The following is a 13,165-nucleotide window of genomic DNA, read 5'->3' as shown; positions in this document are numbered from 1 at the left end:
AATTAAACTTTATCGTAAGTATGTATGTATAGGGAAAAAATATATAGGATATACATAGGGTTAACTACTATCCATGGTTTCAGGTATCCACTGAGGGTCTTAGAACATGTCACCATGAGGGATATGGGAGGAGTACCATAGAAGATTCTAATCATAATAAGCTGTTTAAAAATGCAAACTTAATCAGTGTGCCTTTCTTTTTAAACCAACCATTTCTATCTTTTTTTTTTTTAAGGGAAGCCATAAATCCCGTATCATTCCAGTTGTCCTGACATAATTTATTTCTTTTTTTTAATTGTTTTATTTTTTCAGAGTTCCAAGATTCATTATTTATGCACCACACCCAGTGCTCCATGCAGTACATGCCCCTCCTTAATACCCACCACCAGGCTCACCCATCCCCCCCTCCATCCCTCCAAAACCCTCAGTTTGTTTCTCAGAGTCCACAGTCTCTCCTGGTTCATCTCCCCCTCTGATTTTTCCCAACTCACTTCTCCCCTCCATCTCCCAGTGTCCTCTGTGTTATTCCTTATGCTCCACAAGTAAGTGAAACCGTATGATAATTGACTCTCCCTGCTTGACTTATTTCACTCAGCATAATCTCCTCCAGTCCCATCCGTGTTGATACAAAAGTTGGGTATTCATCCTTACATAATTTTTTTTAAGTTTTATTCATTTATTTCGGGGAGAGAGAGGCAGACTCCCCACTGAATATACAGGGAGCCCGACATGGGGTTTAACCCTAGGACCCTGGGATCATGACCTGAGCCAAAGGCAGGAGTTTAACCAACTGAGCCACCCAGGTGCCCCTCCTACCATAATTATTAATAATGACGCTTTCAATACTCAAGAGGTCCTAGTTTGGATGGAAAACTACTTGATCCTCCCATTTCTAAAACACCTATTACATGCCAAGTTGTGCACTAAAACCCATGATCCAGAATTTAACTTAACAAATTACTGCCCCTGTTTATTTTAATCTTGGTGAGACAAAAGACTTAATACAAAGAGTAATGAACGTCTAATATCATGCCGGGTATAATTAATGGCTGTGACAAACAGTAAGGTTGACAGAGAGAGGAAGAAGGAGGAATGGAGGAAGATAGCAGGGAGGGATGACGGAACAAAGAAATTAATTACAATTATTGATGATGAAGAGATTAGGGGAGGACTAAGAACTGAATTAAAAAAAAAAAAAAAAAAGACCAAGAACATTGCAAATTAAGGAATTTTCCAGAGAGGGGAATGATTTAAACAGTGCAGGACCACAGGCTACATCCATGTCCTGGTGATATTGTTGGTTGAAACAAAACCACAAAACAAAAATATCTAGCCTATTAGCCCAAAAAACCTTCACATGCCAAATAGTACAATACCTTAAACATCACTTCAAAAAACATGAACACCTAAGAAGCAGCTTTCAGTAAGATCTCTCCTCATTTTTAAATCTCGGGTCTTCTCACTTAAAAGAAGTTTCACATAAGGCTAAGTATACTAAAGGGCCCTGGTTCCATCAGTATGCACTCCACACTCACCCAAGCAGGCTGGTTGGAAGAACGCGTGGATGCAGGTCCTTCCATGGCTGCACTCCTGATGCGAGAGCTGGTGGCTTGCTGGAAAGTGTGAGATTTCTGCTTCTGACTCCCCTTTTATGGAGGAAGGGAGAGGATAACCCAATCAGCCGATAATCTCCGATAATCCGGCAGAAATACCCTGTCTTAAATCAATGGGATTCGAACGTTCCTAAATCTTTATACAAAGACCCAAAAATTGGGGCACCTGGCTGGCTCAGGGTTGTGAATTTGAACTCCACATTGGGTTGCCTCTTTGGCTGTAGAGATGACTTAAATAAACAAACTTTTTTAAAAACACAAATATGTGGAGATTTTGACACTGTCAGATACTGTTGTAGATGAAAACGTTGAATACATTTGTAGGTGAGCTATATTGGGGTTTTTTTAAAGATTTTATTTATTATTTATTTGACAGAGAGAAAGAGAGCACAAGCAGGGGAGTGGCAAGCAAAGGGAGAGGCGAAGCAGGCTCCCCACTGAGCAGGGAACCTGACAGGGGACCCCTGAGATCATAACATGAGCTAAAGACACTTCACAAATGAGCCACCCAGGTGCCCATCTTTTATTATTCTATTGTTCCCTCAATAAACTTATCAGTTGCAGTCATATACAAATCTCCATGTAGTTAATGAGGGGCTCCTGGTGGCTCAGTCCATTAAGCATCTCACTCTTGATTTCAGCTCAGTCTTGATCTTAGGGTGGGGAGTTCAAGCCCCATCTTGTGCTCCACGCTGGGTGTGGAGCCTACTTAATGCACCCTTTTCTTAACGTAGTCTAATGCAACTACTTTTACCACCTTCCCCAAATGTGAATACATTCAAACACTTCCAACTACATTTATAACTTTTCTGCTTTACTCTTCTCACGCATTTCAATTCTACATGTTATTTTAATCTCTAAGAGAGATTTCTAGAATTGCCTCATAAAAAAAAAAAAATTCAGGGGTTGGGGGGTAGGGATAGGGTGGCTGGGTTATGGACATGGGGGAGGGTATGTGCTATGGTGAGTGCTGTGAAATGTAGAAGCCTGATGATTCAATGGGGCAAATAATACATTATATGTTAATATAAAAAGCAAAAAAAATTCATTTGTAATTGTAAATTTTTCCTTTCCTTCTCTTCATTCCTTCCGGAATTCCTGATTTTTTTTTTTTTGCTTAAGCCAAAAAAGGAATTTATTTCATATAGCTAAACAGCCCAGGGATAGAACTCCTCTCAAACCAGCGTGATTCATGGTTCAGTGTTTTCAGGTCATTTTCAGGCCCTGCACTTAATGGGGTAGCTCTATTCTCAGACTTTGAGATGGATCACAGAAACTTGAAAGTCTCTTTTTTTACATTTTTTTTTAATTATGTAATGTTAGTCACCAGACAGGACATCATTAGTTTTTGAGGTAGTGTTCCATGATTCATTGTTTGCATTTAACACCCAGTGCTCCATGCAATACGTGACCTCCTTAATACCCTCACCGGGCTCACCCATCCCCCCACCTCCTCCACTCTAAAACCCTCAGTTTGATTCCCAGAGTCCATAGTTTCTCATGGTTTGTCTCTCCCTCTGATTTTCCACCTTCATTTTTCCCTTCCTTCTCCTAATGTCCTCCATGCTATTCCCTATGTTCCACAAATAAGTGGAGCCATATAATTATCTTTCTCTGCCTGACTTATTTCATTCAGCATAATCTCCACCATTTCCATCCATGTTGATGCAAGTATTGGGTATTCATCCTTTCTGATGGCTGAGTAATATTCCATTGTATATATGAACCACATCTTCTTTATGCATTCATCTGTTGAAGGGCATCTCAGGTCCTTCCACCATTTGGCTATTGTTGACATTGCTGCTACAAACATTGGGATGCATATGGCCCTTCTTTTCATTACAGCTGTATCTTCGGGTAAATACCCAACAGTATAATTGCAGGGTCATACAGAAGCTCTATTTTTAACTTTTTGATGAGCCTCCACACTGTATTCCAAAGTGGCTGCACCAAACTTGTATTCCCACCAACAGTCTTGCATTCCTGATTTTCAATCTGAGAGTCTATTTCTTTAGTTCTTAGTTCTTTAATTCTTCGGTTGAAGAACTAGTCTAGTATTTGTTTTCTAAATCAAATCTGCTTACAATGAAATGTTTCATTTTAAGTTGTTCTTATTGTGGGCAATATTGTTGTTGGTATAGAATTCTGGTTTTGATATGACATTTCTTCTAACATTTTAAAAATTGCACTCAGTTAATACCAAACTTATTTAATATTTGCTTTAATACCACTAGTTAACCTTTTTCTTATTTATCTGGCCTCTGCATTCTCCAAAATCTGTCACCTTAACTTTGGTTTTTTAGACAATGGTGTATCTCCCTATTGTCTCCTGTGTCCTGACTTTGTTTAGGGGGTGGTGATTTAATTACATCTGTGGGTTGGTGTCTTTCATCAATGTTGAACAGATTGTGTATTTTTACTTCAGACATCATTCTTCCCCATGACCTCACAGCTGTTCTTTTTTATTATTTTTTATTCAAATTAAATTTAATTAACATACACTGCAGTATTCGTTTCAAAGGTAGAATTTAGTGATTCATCAGTTGCATACAACACCCAGCTCTCATTACATCAGGTGTCCTCCTTAATGCCCATCACCCAATTACCCCATCCATCCACCCACCTTCCCTCCAGCAGCCCTCAGTTTGTTTCCTAGAGTTAAGAATCTCTTACAGTTTGCCTCCCTCTCTGTTTTTATCTTATTCTAGTTTTCCTTCTTTTCCCCCATGTTCATCTGTTTTTTTTCTTAAATTCTGCATATGAGTGAAATCACATGGTAATTGTCTTTCTCTGACTGCCTTATTTCATCTCAGCTCCTCTTTTGATCTCACTTTTCTTTTAACCCTGTCCTGAGTTTACTAGTAGTGTTCACCCTATAGTTTTGTTAGGATATTTGCTCTTGAATTGTCTTCTGGCTTAGGAACTCAGCCCTTTGGAATCAGTCCCTTCTTAAATACTTTAATTTTTATTTTGGTTCTACCATAAATGTAATGCATAACTTTATAAAGATAGCAGAGAAGGGCATCTGGGTGGCTCAGTTGGTTAAGCATCTGCTTTCAGCTCAGGTCATGATCCCAGGCTCGTGGGAAGGAGCCCCGCATAGGGCTCCTGGCTCAATGGAGAGTTTGCTTCTTCCTCTGCGCCTGGGCCCCACTGTGCTCTCTCTCTCTCTCTCTCTCTCTCTCTCTCTCTCTCAAATAGTTAAATAAAATCTTTTAATAAATAAATAAAAAGATAGCAGAGGAGTTTCACAATGAAGAGAAATGTTTTCCTTCTTTTTTTATTAACATCTTAATTTTATTTTATTTTTTTCAGTGTTCCAAGATTCATTGTTCATGCACTACACCCAGTGCTCCATGAAATACATGCCCTCTTTAATACTCACCACCAGGCTCACCCATCCTCCCACTCTCCTCCCTTCCAAAACTCTCAGTTTGTTTCTCGGAGTCTACAGTCTCTCATGATTCATCTCCTCCTCCAATTTCCCTCAATTCACTTTTCTTTCCTTCTCCTAATGTCCTCCATATTATTCCTTACGCTCCACAAGTAAGTGAAACCATATGATAATTGACTCTCTCTGCCTGACTTATTTCACTCAGCATAATCTCCTCCAGTCCCATCCATGTTGATGCAAAAGTTGGGTATTCAGGGGCGCCTGGGTGGCTCAGTTGGTTGGGCGACTGCCTTCAGTTCAGGTCATGATCCTGGAGTCCCAGGATTGAATCCTGCATCAGGCTCCCTGTTCAGCAGGGAGTCTGCTTCTCCCGCTGACCTCTCATTCTCTCTCTCTCTCTAAAAGATAAATAAAATCTTTTTTTAAAAAAGTTGGGTCTTCATCCTTTCTGATGGCTGAGTGATATTCCATTGTATATATGGACCACATCTTCTTTATCCATTCATCTGTTGAAGGGCATCTTGGCTCTTTCCACAGTTTGGTGAGAGGGAAATAAGCAGGGGAAGGGGCAGAGGGAGAAGCACTCACTCTCTCTCACTCTCAAGTAAATAAATAAAATCTTAAAATAAAATAAAATAAAATTCACCAGTAAGACAGAGGGAGTGGACAATCTGGGTGAGAGAAGAAACTGACATCACACACATCTGGTAAAGTGCATCAAGCCAACTTATGTAAAGAATTCTGTGAAATAAAAAATAAAACTGGGTGAGCCTGGGTGTGGGTATTAAGGAGGGCACCTATTGCATGGAGCACTGAGTGTGATGCATAAACAATGAATCTTGGAACACTGAAAAAAAGAAAAGAAAAATCAATCAATCAATCAATCAATCTAAAAACCCACTAGAAAAGAGGCTCAAAATTCTAAAATAGGGACACCATAAAAAAGCTTAAACAAGTCAAGCAGAGAAAGACAACTATCATATGATCTCCCTGATATGAGGAAGTGGTGATGCAACATGGAGGCTTAAGTGGGTAGGAGAAGAATAAATGAAACAAGATGGGATTGGGAGGGAGACAAACCATAAGTGACTCTTAATCTCACAAAACAAACTGAGGGTTGCTGGGGGGAGGGGGTTTGGGAGAAGGGGGTGGGATTATGGACATTGGGGAGGGTATGTGCTTTGGTGAGTGCTGTGAAGTGTGTAAGCCTGGTGATTCACAGACCTGTACCCCTGGGGATAAAAATATATGTTTATAAAAAATAAAAAGTTTAAAAAAAAAAAAAAAAAGCTTAAACAAATACTCAGTTAACATGTAAAAAAAAAATTAACTTCTTTTGTTTCAGGGAAATGCTAGGAAAAGTCAAAATGAGATACTATAACACAGACATTAGCTGAAATGAAGGGAAAGCAGTCAGATCATTCTTGCATGGCCAGTGAGAATCTAAATGCATAGAACCAGCATCTGGTAGATGTAACACAAACCAGGGAACTCAACCTGGCAACAAGAATTCGCAAAACTACAAAGATTAAGAATGGATCTCGCAAATGTTATGGGGAACCACATACCCACGGGAACAGCCCAAGACAGCGAGCCCCTGGGTCCTTACAGAGTGACGAGTGGGATCCTGGAGCCCAACACCCAGACCCCTTGACTTCCAGGAGCTGTGGCGCCAGCTGGTTGTCAGAATCACTGCAGCAGCCAGGTGGTCTCTCCCAGGGTTGGCTGGGGAGGGTGACTTGACCGGCAACTTCCCCGCACCCCCACCCCCACAGTCTCTGCTTTGAGCCTTCCCTGGAGGCCAAGGATTCAGCTTTCCTCCCTCTGACCCAGAGATGGCAGAGTCTCCACGTGCACGTGATCACCTCCAGCTGCCCTGGAACAGGTAGTCCCTGCGCAGCTCATGCTCAGCAACTGGATCCTGGTGGTCACCAGTTCTTTGCCCAGGCCTGGTGGCTCCGTCCCTTCAGGCCAATGCATGTGGGGAATCAATATTGGAGAAGTATCCCTCTCAGCCCAGAAAGCAGAGCACATGTGCATCCCTCTTGCAGATGAGGAAGGGAGAGGCTTCCCAGAGCCACCGGTCCCAACTCCCTGTGGGCATCCTCAGCCAACCTGTCTGGGGGACTGGTCCCTCTTGCTTCAGTACTTTGGTCCTCAATCCTCTCTCTGGCTGCCACCAGCTGCCCACCCTCAAGTCAGAGGATGCACCCACTGGAGGCTGAGGTCCTGGCCCAGCTCCAGGCTCAGACCTCTGCTTCTCTCCTGGAGTCTGGGGCCCAGAACCTGCTGTGTGGCCCATCGCAGACCACCCTCCCATGCCTGCAGGCAATTATTCCAAGGGAAGTGTCCCCAAGTGCCGACCCCTCTGTCAAGAATGGCACATGCCATTCAGAAATGGTGGACACCTGCTTCTTCTAGGGCTGGTCTATATGACCCTATGTCACCCACACTTAGGAACCCCACAAATGGAGAGGCTGGGGGCTTTCACCCAAACCTTTGCTCTGCTAACAGATGCCCTTGTGAGACAAAAGAGACAACCTAGAGTTTGGGGGGAAAATATTGCAAATCTCATTTATCACAAAGGACTAATACATAGAATAGAGAAAATCTCCTAATAGCTCTCAGGGGCGGGGGAGGGAGACCCAGAGGGAAAATAGAGGAAAAACTTCAACAGACATTGCATCAGGAAAAGCAGTTGAAAAGCTGAGGGACATCACTCTACCAGAAGGCAATGCAAATGAAATCCACTCTGAGATACAAGAACCCAGCTCTTAGGGTGGCTGCAATGAATGTTGTGACCCTAAAGAGGACTGGGGGAGATACGGCAGTTGGAACTGTGGCCCATTCCTTGTGGGAATGCAAAATGGGACAACCACTCAAGGAAAATGATATGTCATTACTTCTGAAAAAAACAAGACCCAGTTCTATGATACAGCTGCAATAAATGTATTTTAGATATAGACATAAACAGGTCAAATTATGAAACAAAGTATGCCATACTAATACTAGTCCAAAGAAAGCTTCAAAAGCTCCATCAACAAAAGAGAAAGTGTATTTAAGAGTGTGATGTATCCACACGGTAGAATGCTACTTGATGAGATAAAGTTTTAAGTACCTACAACAAGAATAAATCTCAAAATAATGCTGGGTAAGAGAAGCTATATAAAAACAGTATAGGGGCGCCTGGGTGGCTCAGAGGGTTAAAGCCTCTGCTTTCGGCTCAGGTCATGATGCCAGGGTCCTGAAATCAAGCCCCGCAACAGGCTCTTTGCTTGGCAGGGAGCCTGCTTCCCCACCTTCTCTCTCTGCCTGCCTCTCTGCCTGCCTCTCTGCCTACTTGTGATCTCTGTCTTTAAATCTTTAAAAAAATATATATATATACTCTGCAATTCCATTTGTAAAAAAAAACTCTAGAAAATGCAAACTAATTTATGGTGACCGAAAGTGGGTCAGTGACTCCTTGGAGAGGATGGGGAATGGAGTGACAAACAAGCAGAAGGAAACTTTTGCATAAGTTTCTATCTTAAGATTGGTTTTCATGGGGCACCGGGTGCCTTCAGCTCAGGTCATGATCAAACCTGCATCGGGCTCTGCTCAGCAGGGATCCTGTTTCCCTTCTTCTCTCTCTGCCTGCTTCTCTGCCTACTTGCAATCTCTGTCTGTCAAATAAATAAAATCTTAAAAAAAAAAAAGATTGGGATGGAATTGGGAGGGAGACAAACCATAAGTGACTCTGAATCTCACAAAACAAACTGAGGGTTGCTGGGGGGAGGGGGTTTGGGAGAAGGGGGTGGGATTATGGACATTGGGGAGGGTATGTGCTTTGGTGAGTGCTGTGAAGTGTGTAAACCTGGTGATTCACAGACCTGTACCCCTGGGGATAAAAATATATGTTTATAAAAAAAATAAAAAATTTAAAAAAAAAGATTGGTTTTTGTTGTGCAGACATATACATAAGTCAAAACTCATCAAATTTTAGACTTCAAATGTGTAAATTCATTGAATGTCAATTTTACCTCAATAAAACTGTTAAAAGATTTTTTTTAAGTTGAATCTTGCCTCATGGCTGGATATTTATCCAAAAGAAATTAAAATAAGCACCACTCCCCCAAAATATTGAGTGCTTACTAATAAAATAGCCAGACCCTGGTCAATAGTAATCATCTTAATAAAGCTCAAAATTAACAAATATTTTATAAATACTGTTAAATCTTATTATCCCCATCACCATTCAAAGCAGTAACTCATATTTTCAAGAATCTGGTGGTTTTCCAGAGATTGTCTGGCCCAACCACCATCCCAGCACACACACACACACACACACACCCTACAACAGTGAGGAGACCACTGTTTAGGGGTCACACAGCAGTGTGCTTTGGGGGCTGTCTTTGTCCTCCAAGCACCATGGGTTCAAGTCCCAGCTGTACCACTTTTGGGAAGTGTGACCATTTTTAAGTTATTTTCCTTTTTGAGTCTTGTTTATTTCTTATATATAAACATCATGATAGTCCCTACATCTCCAAAGCCATGGTGAGGACAACAAAATAACATTCACTTAGCAGGTAAAACGGTCAACAAGTGCTCATTATTCCTAGTAAATTATCAATTCAACAAGGAGATCTCCACTCCACAAAGCAGGGCCTTCCGTACAAGTCTGTGGGAGAAAACCCTAACCCAGCTAGTCATGGGATCTGAAGAAGCTGGACAGGTGCTTAGCCTTGAATGTAAGGCTTTAATAGTCACACCATAAATTGGTGCTCTGGGGAAATGGAGGGGATGAAGGACCACTAGGATCACTCCAGAAACCCCCTGTGTGGTCATCACTTTGGCCTGAGCTCAGCTCTGCTGAGCACTTTGGCCAAAGCCATTCGCACCTCCCAGTTCCTCAGACTGTAGATAAGAGGGTTGAGCGTGGGGGTGACCAGACTGTAGAATAGGGACACCACGTTGTTCTGGTGTGGGCTGTAGTAGGCAACTGGCACCATGTACATGAACACAGCTGCGCCATAGACGAGTCCCACTACTGTCATGTGCGAGGAGCAGGTGGTGGAGGCCTTGTTCCAGGCCTCCTCTGAGCGCATGCGCATAACGGCCCCCAAGACGTGGCCGTAGGAGATGGCTATGAGGGAAAGGGGAAGCACAAGGATCAGCACCCCCGAGGTGGACAGCGCCAACTCGTAGGCAGAAGTGTCTTCACAGGAGAGCTTCAACAGGGCTGGCACCTCGCAGAAGAAGTGATCCACGATGCAGTAGGCACAGTAGGGGAAGTGCAGAGTGACGGAGGTCTGGTTGGAGGCGTTGAGCACCCCTGCCAACCAGGAGGAGCCCACCATGAGCAGACACACCTGGCACCTCATGAGCACAGGATACTGCAGAGGGTGACACACAGCAACATAGCGGTCGTAGGACGTGAAGGCCAACAAGATGCCCTCAGCCACGCCCATCAGGGTCAGAAAGAATATTTGAGCTGTGCAACCCCCAAAGGAGATGGAACCTTCTCCCTGCAGGAAGTGGGATGCCATCTTGGGGATGGTGACCAGGGGGAAGACAATATCAAACAGAGAGAGCTGGCTGAGCAGAAAGTACATGGGTGTGTGGAGCCTGGAGTCCAGGCGGGTCAGGAAGAGCAGAATGGTGTTGCCCAGGAGGCCCAAGGTAAACGTGGCAGCCATCAAAGAGGAGAGCAGCTGATGTGACCCTGAGTGACTGAAAAGGCCCACCAGAATGAAGTCAGAGGTCACCAATTGATTCACATTCCCCATGTTTTACACAACATGATTTCGCTGCAGGAAGGAGACCAAACGCAAGAAGGAAAGAGACCAATTGCAAGTGAGCTTTGACCCACATGCCAACGGCCATCACTTGGTAGTGGCCACCTGGAGAAGTATTATGAGGTCACAGCTAGAATCAGCAGTTGGAAATGCCATGGTCCATTAGTGATATCTGTCACAGGCATTGAATGGGAGAGCAGTAGCTTGCATCCCCAAATGAGACACACACCACTGAAGAGCTACCCACCAACTCTTGAGGTCCAAACTTTGGAGTCCCAGTCAAAGACAGTAACTTAGCTCCAGTAGAATATTTCAGTACCTCTCCTAATGGTCCTGGGTCGAAAGCAGGGATGAAAGTCCAAAAAGGCTGGGAGGTGAACTAGAGCAAAATGGAGATGAAGCAATAAATCAAGGAAGAAAACAGAGAAGGGCCTAGGTCCAAGCACCTGGATGAGAATCTCAAGGAAAGAGAAAGCAATTATGAGCCTGCCCTGGGTCATAGTGAGGGTATGAATCTAGGAAGTGTGAGCCATAGAGGGTGGCTATTGGTGACAGCAGGTTGGGGATGAAGAGGCCTGGGGTTAGGTGGGGGGACAAAAGTCATCACCAATCTCAGTGATTATTGGTGACTTTGTTCCATTGGGTGAAGAATAGTGACCTGTGAGCAGCCAGACTCAATTTCAAGTAAGGTACCAAGCCTAGAAGACTACCTCTAATAAATATTGCCTGGGTGAATGAGGATGTTAAGAAAGATGACCATGGGCCAGAGGGAGCGACACACTTAAATTTGGGAATTCTTAATTCTCTTGGCACCTTCCAAGTTCCCTGGGAAATCCAGTTTACCCTGGAATACCATGCACCATCCACAACTCCAACAGTGGACAATGTAAGACCAAGAATTCCCAATGGCTGGTGGTTAGAGAAGCCAAAAGACTGGCCATTTAAGGGCAAGTGGATTCTACTGAGGGCCCCACTGGAGCTCTTTGTCCTAAGATTGCCGTCCTCACTCAGAAGACCTTCAAGTCTGTTTGATTATCCACATCCTGATTTTCCTATCACATCTTAGCTCCCAACATACCATTCGGCCATGCATTCAATAAAATTAGTCACAAGCTGGTCTGGGCGTAAGACATTCAGAGGTGAATCACCCTAGGCAAGGTCCCTACTCCCTGTATCCCACACTCTCCATCAGGATATTGATGACAAATGAGGAGATACATGGACAAGATCTTTGTGACAGAGGGAGAGTGCAGTGGGGGAAGTGAATAGGATGTCCTGTAGGAAATGGCTGGGGACACCACTGCACATAGTCAGAGAAGCTCTTGGGACCGATGACCCATGTCCTCAGTATCTGAAGAGCTTCTGTGAGAGGGATGCACTAGAATCAACTGCCTCATGCTACTGGGAAGTGAATGCTAGTGAGGCCAGCTGGGTGGTTCACCCTAACAAAGAACTTTCTAACCGTGAAATTCAATGAAAAATGAAATGGGCTGCCTCATTGGCAGCATTTTCTAAAGTCAGTCAATGGTGTTAGGAAATAAGAGACTAGTCCTGTGGTTATAGGAGTTAGAGTTTGAGAGGGAAAGCAGCATTGATCAAATCATTTCAGAATAATCTACTCAGAAATATAAGAGACACATGCACAATGTTGAAGGTACCCAAGGGACAGAATGAGATCAGAAAGGGCTTCAGAGAGGAGGAGGCATTGGAGCTGGGTTTTGAAGATCAAGTAGGAGTTTTACAGGCAGCAAGAAGAAGGAAAGTTGTTCCAGGCTGAAGAAATAGAGCACATGTGATTTGTGATTAAGAGAGTGTTCCCCCACACACACAAGAAAAAAATAATAAAATAAAAATAAACAAAATTTAAAAAAATAAAATAAGAGAGTATTCCCAGGGGTCAGATTAAAATGAGCTTGGATCCCAGCTCAACTACTTTGTAGCAGCTTGACCTTGTGTAGCTACTTAACTTCAGTTTCTTCATCCATAAAGCGGGTGGCAGAAATATATGTCAAGGCATAGTTGTGAAGATTAAAAAAGATGAATGTAGAGGCACCTGGGTGGTTCGGCCAGATGAGCATCTAGCTCTTGGTTTCAACTCAGGTCATGATCTCAGGGTCCTGGGATGGGGCCTGGCATCAGGCTCAGCACTCAGCACAGGGTCTTCTTGAGATTGTCTCTCTCCCTCTTCCTCTGCCCCTCCTCCCACTTGGGCTCGCTCACTCTCTCAAATAAATAAATATTTTTTTAACATGGACAGGACTGGAAGAGATTATGGTGAGTGAAATAAGTCAAGAAGAAAGTCAATTATCAGATGGTTTCACTTATTTGTGGAGCATAACAAATAGCATGGAGGACAAGGGGTGTTAGAGAGGAGAAGGGAGTTG

General features: G+C 43.3%; 2 protein-coding genes across 7 annotated transcripts in view; both read right to left on the bottom strand.

Moving 5' to 3' along the window:
• Positions 1–13,165, bottom strand: part of LOC309856702 (methyl-CpG-binding domain protein 3-like 2B) — a 33,538-nt gene that overhangs the window by 3,853 nt on the left and 16,520 nt on the right. For 5 of the 6 annotated variants that reach the window (XM_082718106.1, XM_082718105.1, XM_082718110.1 and 2 more), the window contains one exon: positions 1,536–1,646. The exons of the other annotated variant lie outside the window; for it this stretch is intronic. In XM_082718106.1, the coding sequence (XP_082574232.1) occupies positions 1,536–1,646 (111 nt within the window). The remainder of the gene's footprint in view (positions 1–1,535; positions 1,647–13,165) is intronic. 6 annotated transcript variants of the gene reach the window in all.
• On the bottom strand, positions 9,831–10,772 carry OR2Z1 (olfactory receptor family 2 subfamily Z member 1; the record flags this gene model as incomplete). Its single annotated transcript, XM_082693177.1, has 1 exon — positions 9,831–10,772. One exon carries the CDS (start codon positions 10,770–10,772, stop codon positions 9,831–9,833), a length of 942 nt encoding a protein of 313 aa, XP_082549303.1.

Source organism: Mustela nivalis (genome assembly GCF_964662115.1).
Source record: "Mustela nivalis genome assembly, chromosome: 1".
In the NCBI taxonomy this organism is placed as follows: Eukaryota; Metazoa; Chordata; class Mammalia; order Carnivora; family Mustelidae; genus Mustela; species Mustela nivalis.
The sequence above is the reverse complement of the archived record's forward strand: the minus strand, read 5'-3'. Positions and strand labels throughout refer to the sequence as shown.